This window comes from Nothoprocta perdicaria, unplaced genomic scaffold, assembly GCF_003342845.1.
Source record: "Nothoprocta perdicaria isolate Ctin4 unplaced genomic scaffold, notPer1 scaffold_40, whole genome shotgun sequence".
Lineage (NCBI taxonomy): Eukaryota > Metazoa > Chordata > Aves > Tinamiformes > Tinamidae > Nothoprocta > Nothoprocta perdicaria.
The window spans coordinates 4850262-4874266 of NW_020455644.1; the positions used below are offsets into that span (position 1 = coordinate 4850262).

Consider the following 24005-nt stretch of genomic DNA (forward strand, 5'->3'; position numbering starts at 1 on the left):
CACGTCAGCACAAGAAGCACTAGGATTATGGCCCATCTCTTCCTTTCCCATCCTTCTCAGTTTGCTAATGGAGCACGTTTCAGTTCTTATTTTTCCCACTTTTCTTAGACCATAATGCCATAGCTTTATTCAGTATTTTTCCCATCCAAAGCTAAGCCCAGCCCCAGGGTCCCCCCTAGTGTTACGTGGGCTGGGTGGCAAGGTCAGCTTACGTGCTTGAAGTTCCTAAATGGCACAAACTGGACGATGTCTCGAAGCACAGGCTCGCCCTTGGGAGACCTCAGGATCCCGTCATCACCATCCAGCATCTGCATGTCGCTGAAATCGGCGTTGCCCACGCCCACGATGATGACCGACATGGGGAGGTGGGAAGCGTGGACGATGGCCTCTCGTGTGTCAGCCATGTCCGTGATGACACCGTCCGTCAGAATCAGCAGGATGAAATATTGCTGGAGTTGTTGGACAAGAAAYGAGAAAACATTCATGCCATTAGTTCATCTTTCAAAGCTGCTTGCTCTTATTTAGTATAAATGTGTTTCTGGTGATTGCTACCCATGAGTTTTTTTTAAAGAGAAGACAGTGGTTCAAAATTCAAGTGCATTTCACAGGCAAACTTCCTCAGCTACTAATTTATCCTTTGTTGGGTTTTAGCTCTAGTTCAGGTCATTTCTAGGAGCTGAGAGCACCAAGGAATGCAGAGTGCAGAAAAGGAGGTTCCTAGATGCAAGCAAAGGGAGAATCAGGACTTTGGGAAGTCTGGAACAGTTCTGAGCTCCTCACCAGCTCAATTTCCCATCTGCTACACAATCACTTCTGCTGACACTTTCTGATTACCTTTTTCTCCTTGGGAACGAGTGGGAGGCAGAGAGGAATGGGGTATTGAAGCATTTCAGGCCTGGAGAAGAACTGTCCGGAGGTTATGACAGTGCTTTGCAGAGGAGCCTTGCTAATAGGCAAGCAGAATGGTGCTGCCCTCTGCAGACCCCAGGGTGACCCTCGGGGTAGGTCTATTGCACTCTGCAGAGTAACGGGGTCTCTGAGGAGATGAAGGGCATGGGTGTCTGTGCACAGGGGAGACTATATCCATTTTCCAGACCCTTCACACTGAACCCTGAAGAGAGTTTTTCCTCCTCCTTGTGCAAAGGAGAGCAAGAAATTCTGTGTGCTTGTCATTGCATTCCCAAAGCTCCAAGGTCCATTGGACTAGGATCAAATGGTCTGTACAAATTCTTCATTTGGTAACAGAGAAGAGCACCACTTACTTGGATTCTTTATGAATTTTAGGGCAGCTGGCAGTGATTTAACAAATGTGTGTTAATAAAAAAAAAAAAACTAAGTCTTAGAATTTGGTCACTGTTGTCTAAGCAGTACCAACATGCAAAACATCACTAAAGTCTGCATGTAATTAGCTATAACATCTCTCACACGGTTTTATTCATTGCCTCTTGTCATAAGAAAAACAAGCACAGAAGCAATTTTATCCTGAAGAGTAGTGCCATAAATCAATTTATTTTTCAAAAARACCACTGAGTGGAGAATTTTAGGTTAAGGAGGAGGAAGCAACTTACTCAATGTGACATATTTGTTCAGTGACAGTACTGGGAACAGAAGCACCTTAAGATTAAGTGGGTATGGAGAGTCAAGCAGAGTAATTCCCTATTCTGGAACCAGGACTCTACATACTATTCACGGTCATGGAAGTGACACTGAAATGATAATCACAATCCCAAATTCATGCACAGAAAAATTTGGGAACTACTGCCATAACACGGCTTCAAATACAGCTCACCACAGGAAGAAAGCTTCAGGAAGGCTCCAGACCTGGTGAGCTGTAGCATGCGAGTGTACAGACCTATTCTATTCCTAGAGACAGTCATCTTTCCTTCTGAGGTACACAAGGATTTCTTACACCCTTGACTCCCACATCACTTCTATATTTATAGATGCTTCAGACCCGATGGCTCACATGCTTTCTCCTGTTCTCCTCTCATTCTGTCTGGAAGGCTGAAGGAAAATAAGCTTAAGGTATTTCATTAATACATATTTAAAATATGACCTATGCCTAAGCTTTTTAGGCTAAATATGGGAGTAGCCCAAGTGGATTTTAACCCAAATATCAGATGTAGGCTTGCAGACTTGTTTCTTGACTTCTAAAAGGCATGTGATACCGCATGTCAGTAAGAGCAAATTGACAACATTWTCAGTACAGTTTTCAAAGGAAGCAGTGGAGAAAAGCCCTAGGCRAACAAAAAGGATTTTAGCACAGCAAGATATTGGAAAGTGGGTAGATCACGGAAAGAAACACATCTCCTGGTATGATCAACACTTTTAGGGCCACATTTTTGCACTTTAGTGCTGCTATTTATGTTTTCTTAGTGAAGAACCAGGTGTTTTATAGAAATAAAGCTCTAAAAGCACGAAACAGAACAGCAGGAGGTGAGTTTCAAACTGTTAACTATTGATGGCAGAAAGGTTGGATACRCTGCTCCAGCTGACAGAGACTCAAGTTGTATTCTGTGAAGGCAGTTAATGAAAACTGTAAAGACATGTCTTGCACAGTTTAAAAATGCTGTTGTGGTTGTCTAGAAAAGATCCATCATACAACAAAAAAATAGCCAACACAGCGCAGTGCTCATACCGAGGCTTCCTTGGTGTTGGTCTCCTCCGATGCTGATTTGGCCACCTTCTGGATGATGGGAGCGATGTTGGTTGGCCCGTACAGCTGCAGCTTTGGAAGGCAGCTCTGATAAGCCTCCACCACTCCTTGGATTCCTGGTATGAAGAGCCACAAAAGGAAGAGGCRAGGTAGTGTGGAGTACAACCCCAATATCCAGCTTTTTTAAAGCGTAAATCAAGTTAAGTCCTTAATGAACGAATTCAAAATGCCACTTATTTAGCAAGAATTAACAACTTCAGATAGCAGAGAAGCTGTCTGGATGCCTTGAACCTGACTTGCAATATATAACTCAGTATAACACGCTTCTCCTTCCCAGCAGCTTTTAACGTGTATTTTCCAGGTAGTAGCTTGCAATGTAGTAGATTTCATCCGTCTCAGTTCAAGGTGTAAGTGATCCCTTGGCTGATATCATTYATGCTAAAAGAGTAGACACGCATCAGAAACGCTGACACGTGTCTGTGCTTCTCTTTAGACAAATACTTAGTTTTGTTTATTATGATCGTTACAAACAAATTTGTCCTTTGCATGTACTACCTAGAAAGAAATTCAATTATCTTTTCAAATGTCTTAATGTCTTATTCTCCAGTGTGCTAAGAATAATTTTTCATGTTGATTTTGCATAATCAATTAATGGTTGAATTTGACCGTGACTAAAAACCCCAAAACTGAGTAAACAGAAGGGAAAGGAAAGGAAAGAAAAAAAAAAAAGAAGAAGAAAAAAATAACTTCAGTTCTTTTGATGAATAAGTAGTTATTTTTTGCTTTTTCATTTCAGGATATATAGTCAGACCACGGAGAACCGAATTTTGTTGACATACTTGACAGATCACAGACTGGGAATTGGTGTTTTCAATCCTTGAGAAGAAGGATTTCTTGAAGTGATGCACATTAACTTCCACATGCAGAACTCCCAACTTACCAAAGGGATTAGAGGTCTAAAGTTGGAAAAAAAGGCGACAGACTGAAGAGCTTTAAAGGGATGCTGAAGAATTAAATGATTTCAATAAGATCCTAAGCTAGTCTCAATTTTCACTGAGTTTTCTCAGTCTTCACTGAGACTTGCTTACTCATAAGCTTTTACTCAATTACGTTTACAGGATATATGGATGCAGACCCACTGCTAATAAATCAGAGAGCTGTAATTACTTTACAAACACACACCTGAACCTCCTAGGTTGAGATGCTGGAGGACTTCTCTCTTTGCAGATAGTTATAAACATATTTTACATTGAAGCACTTACTGACAAAAGAGCACTCTCCAATTATATCTATGACTGGCTAAAATGTAATTCAAAATTTCCCTTGGTAATTCCAGGGACTAAATTACATACTGGAAAACTGACCCTTTGTTAGCTCCCCATTTTAAATTTGCTAAGGATCTCATTACATGTACTTGTCTTGCATAAAGACCTCATAAATCTTCACTAAGATGATGGCAAGATGCACTGTTTTTTTTTGTCCTGTCCATTCAAGTAATATCCAGACTTATCCCCATAAGTCTTATTCCTCTCATTCTGCACAGGTTTAGCTGGTTTGTGTCAGGGAGTTGCTTCCAACTTGGTAAAAAGCATGTTCTAGAAACATACATTTCTGTATGCAAAATTAGGTTAATATCTTTTAGATATATTGTCTCTCCTTATGTAGCCTAATCAATTAAGATGTGTGAGCTGCCTATTTGACAACTTTCTTTTCAAACCCTTTTGTTTTAAATAAGCTAACAGGGCATTTCTTCACAATTCAACCATAGTATTTTTTATTGCAATCCATTTTAATAGCTGTGTGCATGTGTATATTTGTATGCATAAGGATACATTCAGATTAGAGGTTTTCACTTTCTTCCTCACACCTTACTTTCACTTACTGTCTTCCATAAAAAGTCGGGCTTAAGGGTAGGCCTGGCTTAAGTTTAGGGTTAACTTTAGCCCTCACGTCCAGCTCACTACTTCCACAAAGACAGGGATTTCATTCCTCAAAAGCAAAGCAGGCATATAGTTTCTATATGGGGCCCAAACTCTGTTTCTCGGGTCAGACCAGGATGCTCCTCAGCAATTTACCCATGGTATTTGGCAAGTCTGAAAAATACTCCTAGGARTAACAGTATTGTAAAATAGGGCACTTCCTCCCTCGTCCATTCTTGGCCCCAAAAACAATCTCTTTTCACAGTGTGTGTTGGTGATACTGCACTCTGTGCTGTCTAATTTAGTGAGAACAKCTAGGAAAGTCAGACACATCACAGAACAATTGGCTATAGGAACTAATCAAGCATCCGTGACGGACAAGTGATGAGCAAGCTGCAACAGATGATTAAACAACATGTTTTCTGGTCTGTCTCCTTTTATTGCCTTCGTCCAACTGGATATTATTTTAAAAGGTATCATTTAGGAATCTAGGACAAAGGGTTTCCATTATCTTTCAGATGTGCGTAAGGATGCTGTAAAATGTCTTTCCTCGCTTTCCATCACGTTGTCACCATCTTTCTGTCACTTCTTAACCCTAAAACTCCTCACAGGTGGTGATTTAATGACTGAGTCCTATGCAAAGAATGAATCAAGCTTGCAACAATTGTGCAACAATTATTAACATTGACGTAAGCTAAGGCAAAGTTCCTGAAACAGTTCCTGAAACATAGTTGYATTTCTTTTTGCACACATAGAATAGAAGGTAAATTCTTTACTTACAGAGTGCTTTACTGTCCAACTTCTGGCCTGCTGTTTGGTACGATATAGATGTGACAGCCTTTTCACATATTAACCAATCAATACACATCATTATATATCAATTTCAGGGTGATAAAAGAATTAACTTCAAGATTGAAAGAGTGAGGACAAAGGAGGACTAAATTATTTTCTTCATATGGACTGATAAGGTTTTTTCCTGACTTCTGCAAAAGAATACAATCTAGATTTCCTAGAGCATCAAACATCTCATCAAGTTCCAGGAGTTTGTTTAGACAGGGAAACAAAGCTATATTCAAGCACTATATCATAAATACGTTATCATCTGACTTCTGATGATCTCTGTTAACAGAGATGTTTTAAACAGATTATGCCCTGTGATTTTGGACAGCAACAATCATCTGGCCAACACTCTCACATGTATTAGTTGGCGATTACTTGGCTAACGACCTAGGGATTATCGTCCTGTTCTCATCTCGTCTTTTACAACGCGTGGTGAATTTTGGCAGGAGATTCTAGAAGGAAAGCATCAGTCACTGGAGGACCTCACTTAAACATAGAAGACCTGAGGCAAATCTGCTAAACAAATCTGTCCTCTGACTAGTGGGAATTAGYGACTGTCACTAGAACACATCAATACATCATGCAGTGTCAAGACAAGCTCCCACTGGCATCGTGGCATTTGCTGCAATGAACGTGTGTTCCCTCCAACCACAGCTGTCCTCAGCTGCTGCCCTGGCTCTTCGTTTCTGGCTGCTCCTGAGCAGACTGGCAGCAGGCTACTGAGCTGCTGTTGATTTAGGCTGTGCTGAAGAACTGGCTCTGAAGAGGAGAGTGTCTTTGATAGAGTCTTCATGTCCTACCTTCCTTAGCTACAAAACTGTGATGTTGCTGTAGCTGAACCACTGTAAACCTGGACCTGGACGAGGGCACGGAATGCATCCTTAGCAAGTTTGCAGATGACACCAAGCTGGGTGGAGTGGCCGACACTCCGGAGGGCTGTGCTGCCATCCAGAGGGACCTGGACAGGCTGGTGAGTTGGGCAGAGAGGAACCTCATGAGGTTCAATAAGGACAAGTGCAGGGTCCTGCACCTGGGGAGGAATAACCCCAGGCATCAGTACAGATTAGGGGTCGACCTGCTGGAAAGCACCTCCACGGAGAGGGACCTGGGAGTCCTGGTTGACACTAAGTTAACCATGAGTGAGCAGTGTGCCCTCGTGGCCAAGAAGGCCAAYGGGATCCTGGCCTGCATCAGGAGGAGYGTTGCCAGCAGGTCAAGGGAGGTGATTCTGCCCCTCTCCTCAGCTCTGGTGAGGCCGCACCTGGAGTACTGTGTKCAGTTCTGGGCTCCCCAGTATAAGAGGGACGTGGAGCTTCTCGAGAGGGTCCAGAGAAGGGCAACCAGGATGATTAAGGGAATGGAACATCTCTCGTATGAAGAGAGGCTGAGTGAGCTGGGCCTGTTTTCTCTGGAGAAGAGACGGCTCAGAGGGGATATGATTAATATGTATAAGTTCAGGAAGGGAGAATGCAGGGAGGAAGGGGACAGGCTGTTCTCACTGGTGGCCAGCGATAGGACGAGGGGTAATGGCCACAAGCTGAAACACAAGAAGTTCCGTCTCCAGGTGAGGAGCAACTTCTTTACTGTTAGGGTGACAGAGCAGTGGAACAGGCTGCCCAGGGAGGTTGTGGAGTCTCCTTCTCTGGAGGTCTTCAAAACCCGCCTGGATGCCACCCTGTGCCACATGCKSTAGGTGTGCCTGCTTGAGCAGGAAGGTTGGACTAGATGATCTGTAGAGGTCCCTTCCAACCTTAAATATTCTGTGAATCTGTGAATCTGTAAACACCTGAAACAATTCTAAAAGAAGATGGCTTCATTTTCAGAAGGGCCTAGTGATTTGAGGGATTGCCAGTATTAAACAACCAACTTAACATACTTTTTAAGGGTTTGGTTTTCAGAAAATAAATGTGTGGCACTTGTATGACAGCTTGGCCTGTCAGGTTTTGAAACTCTTGTCTGTTTCCTTAGGAAAAAAAATTAACAATATTCAGGGAATACTATAAAAAATACAACAACATTTTGCATACAGAAAGAGTACAGTAATCAGTCTGTCTTGAAGTTGGTATTACCTGCACATTCAGGGTTGTCTTCATTGAAATTGATGGCAAAATCATGAGAGACCTGCAGATAAATGGAAAGAAAATAATTTTACTCCAAAAAATTATTCCAAGTGGGCTTGCATTTAAACATGTCTATCTTCTTTCTGTGATAAGAAAGGGATATTTCAAATTTTAAGCATTAAACATGAAATAGAGTGCAAGCTGGAGCCCTTGCAGAGTGAAGTAACAAGCCTGGGAACAAAGTTGTTAAAAAGAACAAGAAAAACAAGGAAAAAAGCACATAAAGAAACACCGAAGTATATGAGAACTCCCATAAATACATTGTGAGACTGATTACCAATGTCAGCCACAGAAGAATGYATGGAAGAATATATCTGAGGAGAGCTTTAAATACAGGCTCAAAAACTCAGGCTGCAGGGAGAGTTAAAGGAGGTCGTGTTGCAGTATTATAGAACTGTAACAGCACAGGCCCAGCCCCTTTCTGAATCCTTCATTCCTATGTGTGAAAAGTCATGGGACTACTGGGGAAATAATTCGTTCTCCAGAGAGATCAAGAAAATCACATGAACTCATTATGAAATAACGCAGTAAGAAAGGCAAAAAGCCTAAAGTCTCTAAGAAATTACAGTAGGTTGGGAGAAAGCTAATATGAGACCTAAGACTCAACATTTTTCTCAGATTTAGTAAATAGCCTACTCYCTCCCTCTCCAAATCTGTAATAAAATAGCACAGAGCTGTTTCTAAGAGAAATTACTGTGAATGCAAAGAAGTCACTCATCTTCTAACAAAACAGGTGTTATTTCTWTACTGGCTGTGAAAAGAGTACATTTCTATATGCCTAAATAATTTAAGACAATGTACATCCTGGTTTCTGTGCTTCCTTCGTCTGACTGTCACTTAGAAGTCTGCAGCCACAGCTCAGATCTCTCAGAACTGGAAATTTCTTCAGGAGTTCTTTTCTTGTTTTCAGGTTTGTTCTTGCCTACATTTCTTTACAACTTCCTTTTTTTTCTTTTTTTTTTTTTTCTTTTCTGCTACTTTTTTTTCATCCCTGAGAAGGCTTGATTCCTTTTAATTTCAATTCTCAAGTTCTCTTAATTTTCCATTTCTCATTAAGTGTCTTGGGTGAAGCCCAAATTTTGTTTTGTAATGCACCATGTATATATGCATGTATGTATTTTGGGTTGCAAAAAGCAGATATGGCTGAGAGTAAAKGCAAAATTTAGTCATCTGCTGCAATAAAACGTTTGCTTTTGGTCAAGCTGAATTCTAAGGTAAAGTGGAGTTCAGCTATGTCATCCCAGATGCATATGGGCATTTACACAGATAACTACAGTTTAATATCATCGAGAATTTAGAGATCTCTGTAAGACCTGCAGAAGTGCCAGCAGTTGTAGCCATAGGGAAAGTAACTTGCTTCGTACAATGGAACCTAGATTATTTGCAGAAAAAAAGATCTATTTGTTGGGTGCTTTATTTGCTAGTTTAGATGACTTCCATTTCTAGGACACAGGCACCACAGAGATTGCTCTATAAATAGATACTACACACAGAACACTTCTTTCTTTATATAATGTTGGATAGGACTTGTTAAATCCAACGAATTCAAATCAGTTTAACTCCCCACAAAGCAAATTCTCAAATGCGTGAGGTTTAGTCTCTACCCAGAACCAATCACAGCCTTTGTAATCATTGATATATTGTCCTGTGAGTGGCTCTTAGAGGGTGCATTATAGAAGATGAGGTAGGAGAGTTAAGCTTCTGTAACAGCTACAGAAATGCACTGACAATCCCCATCATGCTGGCTGTCAAAGTCAAAATTCCACCATAGCTGGAATATGGATGTAGTATGTATATGGAATGTGAATATTGTTGGGATATCAAATACATGATTACAGAGAGGCTTCTCTAAAGACAAATAATTTGGCTTATTATGCCCATAGAAAGTTTCATGATAGAGAAATGGGAGAACAATCAGAATTTCCCCAGCATATGCCCATCTTGCTCACCACAGCCACGAATACCTTTATTTATTAAAAGTTAAATAAATAAGGACTTCTACCATGCTGGGAAAGGACTGAAGCAAAAACCCAYTGAAGAGTCTGCAGCCAGCTCAGCCCCATCCAGGAGCCTGGTGTGGTCATCCCAAGTATCAGTTGCCTTTTCCAAATGCTTTACATGGACCACTCAGGCAGCCCTGCTTGTYCATGGAAGGTAAGGCAGAAAGTCACTACGTATGTTCCTCCGTGAGCAAGCCCAGAAGAGCAGGGCTGTCAGACACGCTTCAGAGGTGCTCCAGAGCACTTCTGTTTCGCTGCCCTGCACGTCTCTGGGCACGTTTGGTCCAGCTGGYATCTGCCAGGCTCATGACTAGCTTCAGGCCAAAGGTAATTGCAGCTGTCAAGAATGGTTATGTGAATTTTCACTCATTGACGTTTTTGTGTTGTTGCTCAATAGCCTTTCTGCTTCCTTCGGGCTTTCTGTATTTTGTATTAACTGCATCTCAAGAGCAAGAAGGATGGTGGTGCATGTATATATATATATATTGCTGGCTAGTTCTTCAACAGATATCTCTCCAGTGATTTTATTTCTTTATTCCTTATGCATTTGAAATTAATACCTAAAGGAATATCATAATTCTTTTCCAGAGCTATGAATACTGCATTTCAGTTACACAATGCAAGTGTGGACTGGATGTTTTTGTTGTATTGCCTGTTTGAGGATCACACTATACAAACAATTCACCTGGTTCACAGCTGTGGCACCCTGGCCTTTATTTTCAGAAAAATGTAGGTGCCAGATTGGGCCAATAAGGAAAGCCTAGGTTTAGTGCACCATGATCCAAAAAACAAACAAAACAGTCTAAGCAATTCACACTATTCTGTTAAAGCGAGTGAGCTTCATAGGTTGTCATTCATATTCACCAAGAACAATGTTAAAATTTATCCTGAAGGTAGGAGAGGAAACAAAACGCACAGAGCAATATTTGGCTGTTTCCGATGCTTTCTGAACAATTTATCAGATTTTAAACTATATATAAGAATAATGTGAAAGACAGAAGTTCTTGGGGCAGCTCAGTGGTGATTCACAAACAGGGAACCAACACCTGACTCGGGCCAGTGGCAGCTGTTTTTAAAGCAGGTTCTCCAAATGCTCRGGACATCTTTCCCTTTCAGGTAAGTAAAAACAGTTGTGCTTCATCCTGCCCATGCAGCATCTTCCCAGCAGTGATCAGAAATCAGCTGGTGACCAAACTTCAGGCACTTGACATGTATAGAAGTCTTCACTGAACTCGGGTTCCTGCTCAGTAGGACTCCAGGTGAAGCCCAGGCTTGTCAAAAAATGCATGCGAGTCTGAGCAGCTTTGGATCAAATATTCAACATTTCTGTTTTCARCTCTGTGCAGTRTAATGAGTCTTGCCTCCCCTTTTTTTTTAATGTAACATGCAGGAACTGCAGGAAAGGCAAACTGCGCTGATGCCAGAGGACCAAAAGCTGGCATCCTAAAGGCCTTTTTCTGCTGGAGAATAACACAGTTCTTATGTGCTCTCAGAAATGATAAGCTAGTAAGGAAAAGGAGGCAGAAGGGTGAACATCCAGGATGCYGAACAGCAGGAAATCCTTAGAAGGGACATAACCAGATTCTTGGCTGTTCAGACAGTGTTTGATATCAGTTTGATAACACAATCTACTGGGGTTCTTTGTAGGATGGAACAATTTAATAATTAGATAATCCTGAGCTACRCTAACCCACACAAACACAGAATGAGTGTGTATGCTACTGCCTGGCCCAAAGCTTTCCAAGGAATTAGAGAAATTTTGCAAGTTTAATTAAGGCAGCTGCCTTATTCATTGCAGAATTGCAGCCATAGCATTTCTGAAGCCATATCAACATCTCCAGACATTCATGACCAGTTTATAGAAATGTAACCTTGATTTTGACGTAGATAAGAATGTCTCCCTCAGCTTAGGACCTAACAAAATTAATTTTCATAGCATGTCCCCTGCTAAAGAGCTTTCTAATCAAAGCTGACTGGACAGTATAATTTCCTAACACATGAGAATTTTTGAGATTTCAAACAAACAACAGCAACAACAAAAAATAACTTCTTGACTTAGAAACCTTATAACACAAACAAAACCCTACCTGAGAATCTGCCAAATAGACAAAATACCCCCAAAAAAGCTTTATATATTGCAGGAATATATATAATCCTGGAATGTTTCTGGACTATGAAAGGCATTTTATTTAAGTATCATCATCAATATTAYTCTATTTTGCTCTCCATATCTTATTAACCTTTTTTTTTTCACTCTAACTTATCTTCCACTTTTGAAACAATTAGCTGCTTTGACTCAGAACCCAGACGTTTTTCATTCATGTCACAAATGCTAAAATAAGATGCTTCTCTTCTGTAAATCAGTAGGACTTTTCTTTTCTAGACTGTTACACTCATTTAAATTAACCTCCCTGCCCTAAATAACTCCAGTTTTCCAGAAATCTCTGTGGTGATGGTGCTGGGAGCACCTGACAAACAATTTGACAAATTCAACCATGTTTAGGCACACACTGTATTACTCATTCAAATCCAGATTGTCAAAAACCCATTAACAATAGAGTACTGAAGGCACACAAGCGTAAATGCTGAGATGCACAATGTGGAGCACTTATCTGTGAATAAATTGAGCACTATTAAGTCACTGCCAGTCTGAAAATTAAACATGGGGTGCTTGCATATTTTCTAAAAGCTTAGGACACTAACAAATTTTAAGAACCATCGCTCAAAAGCTATGATTTTCAGAATGCTCATTAATCAAATAGTTTGGGAGCCAGACAGCTTGCATTTGGCTAAGACCTTATTGCAGACATTTCTGCTTGGCAATGCGTCCTCATTTTATTCTTCTTTGTGGTTGATTTTTGAGCATGCCGCTCAGCTTCCACATCTATATCCATGTCCCGGGGATAAGGTGAAATATTCTGGCTTCTCACTTGGCCTGTTACATGACCTTCTATTGGTTTTTATTTCTAGGTTTGCACATATTATTGTCCTCAAATTCCCCCAAAGTGGGAGGAGGACAAGGAGCTCTGTGTTTTTCAAGTACATAACTTCTCTAGAAAACTCAGCTGTGCTGGTTAGGGTCATAAAGGTGCTTGACTGTTTCTATAAATCCAGTGAGGTTCACTTCAGTGACTCTTCCCGACATAAAATAATAGATGAATCTTTCCTTAAAAAGCAGATAGAAGAAGAAATGTTGTAAAACAACCTGTAAGTTGTTTCTTACCTATTCAGGATTTACATTTCTTCTTTAGGAAAGCACTCTTTGTTATTGATAACGCAGCTGTCACGGGGCTGACACAACTCTTTTCATTTTAACAGTAGGTTTTGTGGTGCTGTATGGTTTTGTAGCTGCTTAAATTCTGTCTGCTAATAAATCAGAGTGGTTAAGCTCTCTTTCCATCTTTTCATTGTGACCTTTTGCAGCAGTGTCTGCTGCATCCGTTTTATCTGCCACTTTACATCAGAGTTCTCACTGTAAAGATAAGTGATGAGTAGAAGACTCTGTTTGTGGAATAACCTGCATGTTCTGCAAGTTTGACATGTTATAAACTCAGCTAGAGAATATTGTTTCCTGAGTTTACTTAGATCAAGAAGCAGAGTTATGTATTTTGGGGGCCTTGAGGAAAAAGACTTTATTGCTGAATACAAGATGAATGATCTCTCTAGATTTATAAGGAATATTATATATGTTATGTCTGGCTTCCTTCATTCCCACATATTCCTTATGTCACTACAAAAACTGCTGTTTTTCTGATAACCGATGAAGTGTTTCAAGTGTTTCACTTGGAGCGATAATAAGGGAAAGTGAAGTCTATGTAACACAGCAGTGTGCTCATAAAGTAGAAATTCTGTAAAGTATATGTAAAAACATGTTTTTWAAAGGGTTTGCTCTCAAGAGATTGATGACGAGCCTGTGGTGATAGATGCTGCCGTTGTTCTAAAGTGCTAATGTAAAAGCGGGAAGGTTTTCTTCCACGGGGAATAATAATTGGCATAACAACCATTTCTGTCATCATAATGTGTAGAAGAGTGAGAAGAGGAAGCTGGAATCTCACAAAACGCACAGCTTCCCCCAGCACCCATGCCAGGCTAACAGCAGAAGCTCAAGGGAGCGTGAGATGAAGTATTGGGCTGTTGTAGCACCACAAAACCCTTTAACCAAGTAATCTAATGCCAAAAGAGTATTTCAGATGTTTTAGCCAATCTGCAAACAGTGGCCTTCAGCCAGGTATAAAGAGTCAACTGATAATTAAATGGAGACTCTATCTATGATTCATGCTGAATAATGAGTTACAGGCATTAGTTCTACTACAGCTTATGACTGAATATGATACAAATACGATCTGAGTGCACTCCCTTACTCTGCTTACTGCTTTTATCAGACTGCCTTCTCCTGGTCCTCTGTTTCATAGCCACACAGGTTGATAAGCTTTCACTCAGACTTTTATGAAAGTCTGTTTTTTTACTGCTGTTTTACAGTTGTGCAGAAGCTCTTTTGGTTCATAAGAAACTCTGGGCAACGGGACTTTTTTTTTCTACACCTCTGTCAGTTTGTTTTCTACTGGAACAATAAAATGTAGCGGCTGTGGTGTGCTGAGACCAGGGTGCTATGAGCAGGGTAGGTCATCTCATTAGGGCTGGAGGCTCAAAAGCAGGCACTCTGATTTAAAACGAAGAGCTGATCTATCTACATGATGGGGTCAGAAATTAGAAGTTCTCATAATGATTTGACATAAATTTGTAGATCCATATTATCCCAGTTAGGACACTGCTGCCCTTTAATAGAGCRCAAAATAAGTGAGACTTGTAGTAACTTTGGCTGAAAGCATCAGAAACCCCCACATTTGGATAGCATGAGATCTTGCTGTGCTGCCTGTAATGCTAGCACATGCTTACAGCAGAGGACAAGATGTTAGGGGAGATAAGTTGGGAACACTCTCTTCTGCATTCTTTGTTACTTCTAAGTATATCCATTTCTTCACTGTTTCCTACACATCTTGGCTAAATTCCATATCAAACATTAATCATTGCTGTTTTTAAATTAACTTGATGACACCAGTGTAGACTAAATTACAGAAGGATTTTCTGGTTTATTGGTCTTGACTTATTAATGCATTATGTTGAGGATGACTCCTTACTTTCTTAGAGGACATAGCTTTCAGTTTAGAAGTGCAGCCAAAGCCAAGCAGGGACTCCAAAAAGGTTTATACATTTTATGTACGGAGAGCAACCTGTAYGAACTGTAGAGAATAACACAAGGATGGACCAAAAAACAACAGAGATGATTATTAAATTGTATTCCAGTCCCAGCTGGATGTGCCCATGCTAGACACTAAACTCATTACTCGTCCCTYGACTGTTGCCCCTGCAGACTAGTTCTTGTCTTCTTCAAAGTTTCATTACATCAGTTACCTAATGCATATCATATAATTTTGCTTTTCTCATTTTCCATGACAACTTTCCTTAGTGGGATTAAAACACTCTATTCCGGCCCACACTTGTGTTGCCAKGGACTCTGTGACTTGTTTTGCTTATTCACTTAATCCATCTTTCCAAGTTCAGCATTACTTTTCCTGAACTTCTCTACATKTGATCCCTTACTCTCTTGCCCTCAAAGGTTAGTAATATGCCGATTTTTTTAGGACAACCCTCGCTATTATGCAAGAGTCTTGACTACCAAGTGAGATCTCAGTGCAGATATCTCACTTTCTTAGGAATACCTGCTTAAAAAGCTGTCATGAAAAGTATCTGAATACCAGGCCTGCAAAAGCAGAAGAACTGGTGGTGGTGGTGGACTGGACACCTGGTTACGGAGTCCCCTTGCACTGCTTTCCAGCTGCACTTGTCTTACAGCTGACACGTGAGCTGCTCTGGCTATCGGTGAAGAGGCTGTTGCACAGCACTCACAAAATGCCCGTGCTGACAACATGCCCATGTGACCCGAGGCAGCAATGCCACCACCTGGTTATCCTGCCTAGAAAAGACACAGTCTTRTACTGTGAATTCTCATCTACTGCCATCCCCAGTAAAGCAGTGAACAGGGTGCATAGTCAGCCAGTAACACCTTCCTTCAAGCGGTCTTTCAGGGAAGCGCCCTCCCTGCAGCTGGAGGAATTGCAAGTTCCCTCACACAATGATGGGCACCTCACAGCTGGTGGGACTGCTGGAGCACCACCAGGGTCACGTCTCTGCTCAGGACACTCACAGCAGCACTAGTGGCATTTTCAGGGATGGTTGGTATTAGGCATGAAAGACCAATCTCCTTGTGATTTACATCCCAGCTCACCCCATCAACACTGCTCCATAGCCCTGGATTGAGGAACACATGTTCACTGCAGAAGGATGGACATTTCAGAAGMAGCTACTGTGCTTCACTAATGTGTCTGCTGCTAGAAACTGTTCATTATATTTATTCTCTAAAACACTTTTCCTTGTATAACAGAGACAGTTATCAGCTGCTGCTGTACAATAGACACAGATGTTCTGCATGCATTTAGAATATTAAAATCTATATCAAACTTCTGGAAACTGTCTCTGATTTTGGAAAGCATTAGCATTAGCATTGCTGTTCAGAAATAGAGCACTGCAAAATGCTCTGTCAGACACAGTTCACTTTCTCATCATTGCACTTGTTAGCTAAGAAGTCGATGGTGTCAAGAAGTCAAGATTCTTGTGCAAAGCCAATTTGCCTATCATATTTGCTATACATCACTACTGGACACTCATGGAGATATCAGGCATACAAGCCATAAGGACACACCACTACAACTCTTTTTTCTGCTCACCTGCTGATTCCTGTTGCCTAACACACACTGCAACCCTTTCCAGGCAGAACTATTTGCATCTGGCCAGAGCTCAGCACCTCTGCTGCAGCCACAGCTATGAAAGGTTGGGCAGACAACCCAAAACAGGAGTCTTGGGGATACTGGATGAGGTCTGCATGACCAGGAGTCCAATGCTGCTGTTTTTCAGACAGCATTATTTGCAGAATCCCTAGCTAGCTTGAAGCTACAGGACTATCATCCTGCCCACACTACTTCTGTGTATTTCTCCTTACACCTTCTCTGTTGCATGATCCTCTTCTATTCCACTGTCTTCACTCCAACACTTCCAGAGTGTATAATTATACTGTCCACAACTAGTTGCATCATCACTCTGGATCACCTTTGCTCTTTTTTCAAATCTATTTATAAATACCACTTCTTTTTAGCATGGATACATGCTCTTATATTTCTATTCCTGATACTGAAGCTGACAGAGATTTGTCACAGAACAAAATTCTTCTCAAATATTTATTTTTAAGAAGATGTTAAATCTCTTCAGAATATAGCATCAGAGGGCTATCAGCATACAGGGCACCAAATGTGTTCTGTCAAACTAGGGCTCACAGACTCAAAACACGTTGACTAGTGTCGCTCAGAAAGTCAGTTTTCCTCTTACTAGATAAGCATCTATCAACAAAGGCTTGTCAATACTACTTGGTGTTTGGATGGAACACAACTATTTTACGTCTAATTTAGATTTCTAGTTTCAGTGAATTAGAAAACAACTGCGACCCTCTCCACAGCCTCAGTTGAACCATTTCTTGTGTCTAATAATCAAGGAATGAGAAAATGTTATTTATGCACTTACTTTGTATTCTGGGGGTATCCTTGCTCCAAATCCAAAGGCAGGGAACATTTTATCACTGAAAAAGAAAAAAAAAAACAGATGCTTTCAAAAAATGCATTATGTTACACTAAACATTCACTCAAAAATTCACTGAAGTGCAACAGCATAGAAAAGGCTTTTAAGTCAAGAGGGTTACATGGCAGACTGGACTGTAACAGTATTGCTGACCAGACAAAGAAGTGATATGCGAGATTTTTTAGGGGAACCCCTAATATTCTGGCAAGTTAGAAGTATTTGGAGAATATCTAATAACCAAGGTGCCTTGCACTTCTCTCACAACTGCGAAAACAGGTACATATTACCTCTTCTGTAGCACTACCTGCCTGAAGAGTGAGAGTGAGTTGTCATATTTTAGGGGTAATTTTAGTTTAGGCACTGTCTGTGCCAACAGTTTTTTTTTTTTTTTTTTTTTTTTTTTTTTGAGAAATAAGGAAATGCTCCCCCAGCTCAGAACAATGAGTTTACTGAAGAGGTGACTGTGAAATTAACAGTATTTCCAAATTTGGGTTCTTACTGCTGTGCATGCACAAAAGAGATTTCCTAAAATATTAGAAAAGGGGCAGACTCAAACTCAGCAACCTGCAGGCTCCATGAAGTTTTCCACCTATAATATCAGCAGCCTCACAAAAACACGGGACTATTTTCAATAGTGAGGCTGTTTTGCCCCAATTTGATCTTTAGGGACCAAAGTTCCTTATTCAGAAGCCCTGGAAATTTCAGGGTTGTTAATACTCTTTCAGAAGCGCATTGACGTCTTGGGCAGCGCCTCTTCCCAGCTGGCAATGTGGAAACACCAAGCTGTAAGGAATGTCTCGTCCCGGAGCCAGCAAGGCGCTTGATCACACTCTTGAGGTTAGCAAATCACCCAAACATAAACTCAGCTCCACAGAGATCCTGAAGCCTCATCAAAGTCACTGAGCTGTACCCTGGCATGCTGATGAATCAAATTCTTTGTAGGTTTATCTGATTCTGCACCTGGGGTTTCATGATCCTTGGAGAGGCTGAATTCGTATTACCTTTTCTGGCACTTCCAAAGATTTCCAAGACAGGGTAGCAGTTTCAAACAACTCTGCAAGTCATTTCCATTCCAAGTATGAAGTGAGTAACTCTAGACATACTCAAGAAAGATAACTGCACCCATCAGAAATGCCAGGTTGATTCTGCCTGGCAGATGCTGTGAACATCACTGCAATGCTTCTGATATGAGATAAAGAAAAAATGGATGGGCTTAAAACAAATCAGAAACAAGCTTTGAGCTTAGTAGCTGCAACAACGGGATGAAGAAATACTCACCTTTCCCAGATTACTGGGAAACAATCATCATTCCTACTTGATGGCTTAGCTCTCGTTTCTGTTAAGAAATGTAATTGCTGCATATATCTTGGGAGTGCAGTACTATGTACCATATGTTACACTGTGGGACAGTGGATGTTGGAAAGTAGGGCGAATATCATTTGCATGGTAATGAAACATTTTTTTTTTCCAAGAGATGTCAGAAAAAAAAGGAGCTACTGACATTTAATGCTAATCACCTGCCAATAGCCTTCTCTTTGATTAAACACTCCTGGAGGCAGGGAAGCCCTTGCAACGAGACACAGATTAGAATCAGGTTCTTGCCCCTTTTAGGAGGCAAGAACCCCCCCTACCCCCACCTTTTAGGGGGCAAGAAATAGGAAGCCTCTAGAAAACATTCTGAATGGAAAAAGCCTCTTGTTTTCCATAAACAGTTAAACATGGTAGGATTAGGGAATCAAATCCTGTGAAGCTTCAATTTAGTTGATTTGGGGAGAAATAAAAAAGATTTAAAAAAGAAACTTTGGTAGAACATAACAGTCTAAATCTAACAAAGCAATCCCTATAGCTGACGTTGGCAGCACTTACTCAATCTAGGAAATGCCTGCATCCATATGGTACCTGTGCTTTGGATGCCAGTCTTTCCTGGGTGTAAGCAAGTGTAGGCACCCTTGTCTTTGCACCTCCACTTTCTGGTCTGTTGCGAGTCAGAGACAGCAGTGAGTGATACCTCTAGCAGCCTGCTCTCTTAGCAGGGAAAAGAGAAGACCTGGATTTTCCTCCCAATTGCGAGACTCCCACGTTCCCTGCTACACAGTGGTACAAGTCCCCGCAGGAAGTTACCCGGAATACGTTAGGACACCTGCCTCTGTGTCTGAGTCTCCCATATCTCCTTTTTTCTTGAGCAAGTGCCAGGTACTGCTACAACCACCTGGTGAGAAACTTGGCCATGTACGCAGTCACTCTCAAGAGGGGTTTCCACAGGGTTATTTTTAGGAGGGGAAAAGCACATAAACTCAAGAGGATGGTGATCCTGTGGTCCACTCCTGTGCTTTCTCTAGCCGCATTCTGGGCAACCCAACCCTCTGGAGTTTTCCCCTTGGAAACTCCTCATTTTCCAGAGTTTGGGTATATGCATCTGCAATGTGACAGAGCCTGCTGACATCAAGCAGGTTAGCAGAACCAACTGTCAGGAGCTCCCGCAGCTTCATCTTTAAGGTAAGAAGGGATCTTTCTGATCAGGGCTCATCACATCCGTCACACAAAAAATGCAAGATCATGCCATTCGCTGACTACACTGCAAAATTTGTGGCTGACTTTCAGAATAAAATCCAACTTTGAGGTAAATAATACTTTACATCCTATCAAAGTGCTTTGCTGCTATAAAAGACACACTCTGCACTAAGGACACAGTTTAACCGCTTAGTGACATTTTACAAAGTGAACTACTCCAGCCTTGCCGTTTACATCTCATTTCATCACACAGGTTAAAAAACTGCAGCTCAGCCTGCTCCCCTCCTTCTGCTTATTCTGCACTACTAAGACACTGCAGGGCAAAGTGACCTGGTAGGCAGCCAAGGCTTCTCTCTCTCCCAAGAGATCCCTGCTGGGATGAGGGCATGGGAGAGCTGCTCCCTCAGGCCCTAGGAGAGCAGCTCGAGGCAGAAGGCAGGGCAGCTGCCCAGCCTTTTGAAGTTACGTCCAGGGCGAGGACACCGGGGACTGAGACGATCAGAAGATGAGAAGGCCCCTTCCTCTTGCCCCAAGTGCAAACTGCAAGCATCACAGGCTCCAGCCCTGGCTCCCAACCTGGTACTGCAATAGGAAAATGATCTGCTGTAATGATTTTTCTTCCTCTCTAATTTAAACTGACTCAAAGAGCTGCAAGTGAGAACCAGATTTATTTGTCCTTTGTGTTGCTTGTCCAGACATCTAGGCTACATTTATATAGGAAACGAAATGACCTGGGCCCCTGGCTGCGGCACTGGGATGTGACTACGCGTGTGGTTTACTTGTCAGTGCTCTCTCTGTGCTCACACCAAGCAGCACCTCACAGCCAGTTCCCACAAACAGCAGCAGGGCAGCTCTGCTCCAGACAACTCCCGGGTGGCAGTTTGGGTGTCACCACTTTAATTAAGTCAGGGGGAAGAAAGTTCAGGTACGAGGGMATGGGCACGTCCTCAGCCTCCGACCCAATAAAGAGCTTTCCCTTGTTTTATTTAGATGCACTCCAAGAGTCCTGGGCAAGGACAAATAAAACACCATCCTGCTGGAAGGAGATGGCTAAAGGGACAGGAGAGCAAAGTGAAAATCGGAAAGGAAGGTGGCACTATGAAACCTAAATCTCCCAAACTCAAATCAGAAGAGGATCTTGACTTAGCAGRCTCATTATAAAAATTACTGTCACATTTGCTTCACATTTTATGTAGTTTTCTGTTTTACACAGAGTTCCATTGAAACTTAAAATTAGGCATAATTTCCAAAAAGATGAAGTACTTGACATCAAGATGACTGAAAGCAGAAGCATCAATTAGCCTTGACAGGGATTGCACCTTTTGGAAATTTATCTGAAAAGATCATTTGAATTGCACAGTTTTGGAGTTTTATATCAGATTATATAAGGGCCATGAGTAGGCAAGCAAGCATAAAGGTAAATGACTTCTGGTCCTTTTTCTATGCCAAACAGATGTACATGGCTAAAAGATAGGAAAGAGTAACTGCAGAACAGGAATATAGTCTAAAATCAGGGATAAGGTTTCAGGTTCATTGTACAGAATGGCCAATTAACGCATACAAAAAGGGATTGTTAGGACTTGAGAAGTGCAAAATATAACCATTTAGAGAGAAGTATTTGAGTAACAGCACTGCATTAATATAACGAATACCAGAAAAGAAATTCTGAAAATATCCCATATTTTCCTTTTGTAACAACGCTCAGTTTTAGTGATTCATCTCTCCAACTACGTAGTGGAAACAGAGAAAACACAAAGATAAATCAATATATTAATAGAGGAAAGAGTTTTCGGTGAGATGTACTGCACAGACAGCAGAAGAGATGAACAGAGGTAGTAGTAAGGTTTTATAAATTAGTAAGTGTTAGAGAGAACGGGACCTTTTTGTGTGTCGCTAGTAAAGCCAGCATTAGTGTAAGATAAGGAATACATTTAAAATAAAGAGATAAAGAACACCTAAAAAACATGTMTTATTAACCACTAGTGCCCTCTGACATATGGAATCACTGTACCTTAGAGTTCAGCTGTAGTCTGAGAATGGTTTGGTATTCTCAGAAACAAGGAGAATTCAGATGCAACCTGAGTAAAACTTGAGTTTTTCCAAGGTGAAATTATTCTATAATCAGATATTAAAGAGTATGTTACAATTTCCTCTGAAGCTGCTGGCGAAGATAAGGCTGGAGACTCTGAATTAGACATTCATTCAATGGGCCAACACCTCAATTTAGAAAGAAAATATCTGCCAGGACTAGTGTCTCTAAAAATCAGTTCTTTTTTTCTTTAAAAAAAAAAAAAAAAAAAAAACCAACTAAACTGGAGCTCTTAATTCCTTAACTATAGGGAGAAATGTTGGGGGAATAAAAACCATCTCTAGCTCATTCAATATACTACCTAAATGATCTGTAACATGACTTCTGGCTAGCCACTTAAGCAGAATTAGTCTTAATGCTGTTCACCAGAACCCTTTGGCTGCTGTTAAGCAGGGCAGATAGAGATGATAGAGGTGTGCTTGGCTTTAAGCTCCTGAAGCCAATGCATGAGGAGGGTGCTACGGAACTGCCTTGGGGAGCCTCAGAATGAAAATCTCACTTCATGCTGGTGCAGCAGGAGCAATGATGCAGGGAACACCCCTTCATCATGGAGAGCCGGGCTCGGTGGGGAGAAACACTAAAAACTCCTCTTTTTTTTTTTTTTTTTTTTTGCAAGTGGACAAGACTCAAATTTACAGCTCTTGGAAATCTTGTAAGGAGTATATCTGGTTAGAAACTTTGGATATGAAACTGTCATTTGTACCTTTGGTTCTGTGGAAGATCAAAATTACCAGGCATGTTTTTTTCAAGTACAAGTCTAGACTCAGCAAAATCAATTACTCTGCCTTTCATTTTCCATTCCAGTCTGAAAAGAAGGAATGGTGACTCTTTGTTCTACGTACTTGTCCCATGATAAAATCAGATATCTTCCCCCCGCTTAAAAGATATTTGAAATTGCCAAGGAAAAGAGAAATGTCTGTTACAGATTTAATTGAGGGAGGCCAAAGGAAGGTAAAGGAAGACAAGAGAAGGCAAGGGAGAAGAAGAGAATGGACAAATGAAATAGAGTCATTTCTAAACTAAATTAAAATTGTCATCTTTCATGTTCAGGGAGTGAACTGGAAGAAAATGAGCTGAATTAAGTGTTTCCTTCCAGAAGCATATGAATGAATCATGCTCCTGAGTGTATTATTTAGTACYTATCTGAGAAGGGCCTGATGCCAGTAAATTCCAAATCATAACAGCTTACAGGGATTAGCTGCAGTTCCAAAGCAAATACAGGAACCATCTGCAATAGCTAAATGTTTCTAGCTCTTGCTTTGCAAGCAGCGTTTGGTAGATAGAGGGCATGATCTGCGTGAGGTAGCAGGACCAAACAAGGGGTCGATGTAAACGGTGCAAGAGGAAGGGACAAGATCCCACCTGCTTCTCGCTGGCAGTCCTGCATGGTTGCTTGTGCTGCTGGAGGCCGGGCTGGTCCCGGGATCAGGCTGTGGCCCAGCTCTCCTTCTGCCCGTCATGCTCAGGAGGGGTGCAGGAGCTTGGCAGCAGCAGCAGTTTTTCCTCCTCACCACCTGTATTCTTCTCTGGGGGACCACTACACCTTCACAACACTCGTGGCAGGGCAGTGCCAGGTTAGATACAAACACACCTCTGATTTCGGTTTGATTACTTTAATCAAACCTCACTGTACACGACAGAGCTGGCAATCCAGCCCGCGGCGCACAGTGATTTTTAACACAGGGGCAGGAATGAACTGATTATCACACATCTTTATAACAAAAGAGAGCTGAGAGCATGTAAAGCAATAGCAAACCACTGCAAAAACTCCAGTGTTTGGTCTATCACAGGCAGATATATTACAAAACCATGTTCAAAATTCTGATATTAAAATGTACTTGCTATCTTTAATTACAGCTCTTTGTCACCTTTGGGGAGCTGGAATCTGCTGAATACAGAGAAACAGATATAGCCAAGTAATTGGGCTTCAAGAATATGAGGGCAACGTCTGTCTCACCTGCAAGGGAAATAATTAATGAAGTAGGGGAATACAAATTCTCTGAAGTTAATCACTGAAAAGCATCAGCTCATGAAGTAACAACAAAGCTGAGTCCAGGTACAATAGATTTAAACTTTCCCTTGTTAACATTCAAAGAATCGCAAAAGAAGCTCTGCAGGACAAAAACAGCCAATGAATTCAGAAGTTCCTAGACTGAGGAAAAGTAAATACATACCGAGAAAAGT

The 24005-nt window shown here is 41.3% G+C and overlaps 1 protein-coding gene across 1 annotated transcript in view; it reads right to left on the bottom strand.

The window, feature by feature from the left end:
• Window positions 1–203: 203 nt before the first annotated feature.
• Window positions 204–24005, bottom strand: part of LOC112952624 (copine-4) — a 93316-nt gene continuing 69514 nt past the window's right edge. The window contains exons 10-13 of the mRNA XM_026045516.1: window positions 17168–17222; window positions 7485–7536; window positions 2639–2772; window positions 204–449 (exon numbers count right to left, since the gene is read on the bottom strand). Coding sequence (XP_025901301.1) covers window positions 204–449; window positions 2639–2772; window positions 7485–7536; window positions 17168–17222 — 487 coding nt within the window. The remainder of the gene's footprint in view (window positions 450–2638; window positions 2773–7484; window positions 7537–17167; window positions 17223–24005) is intronic.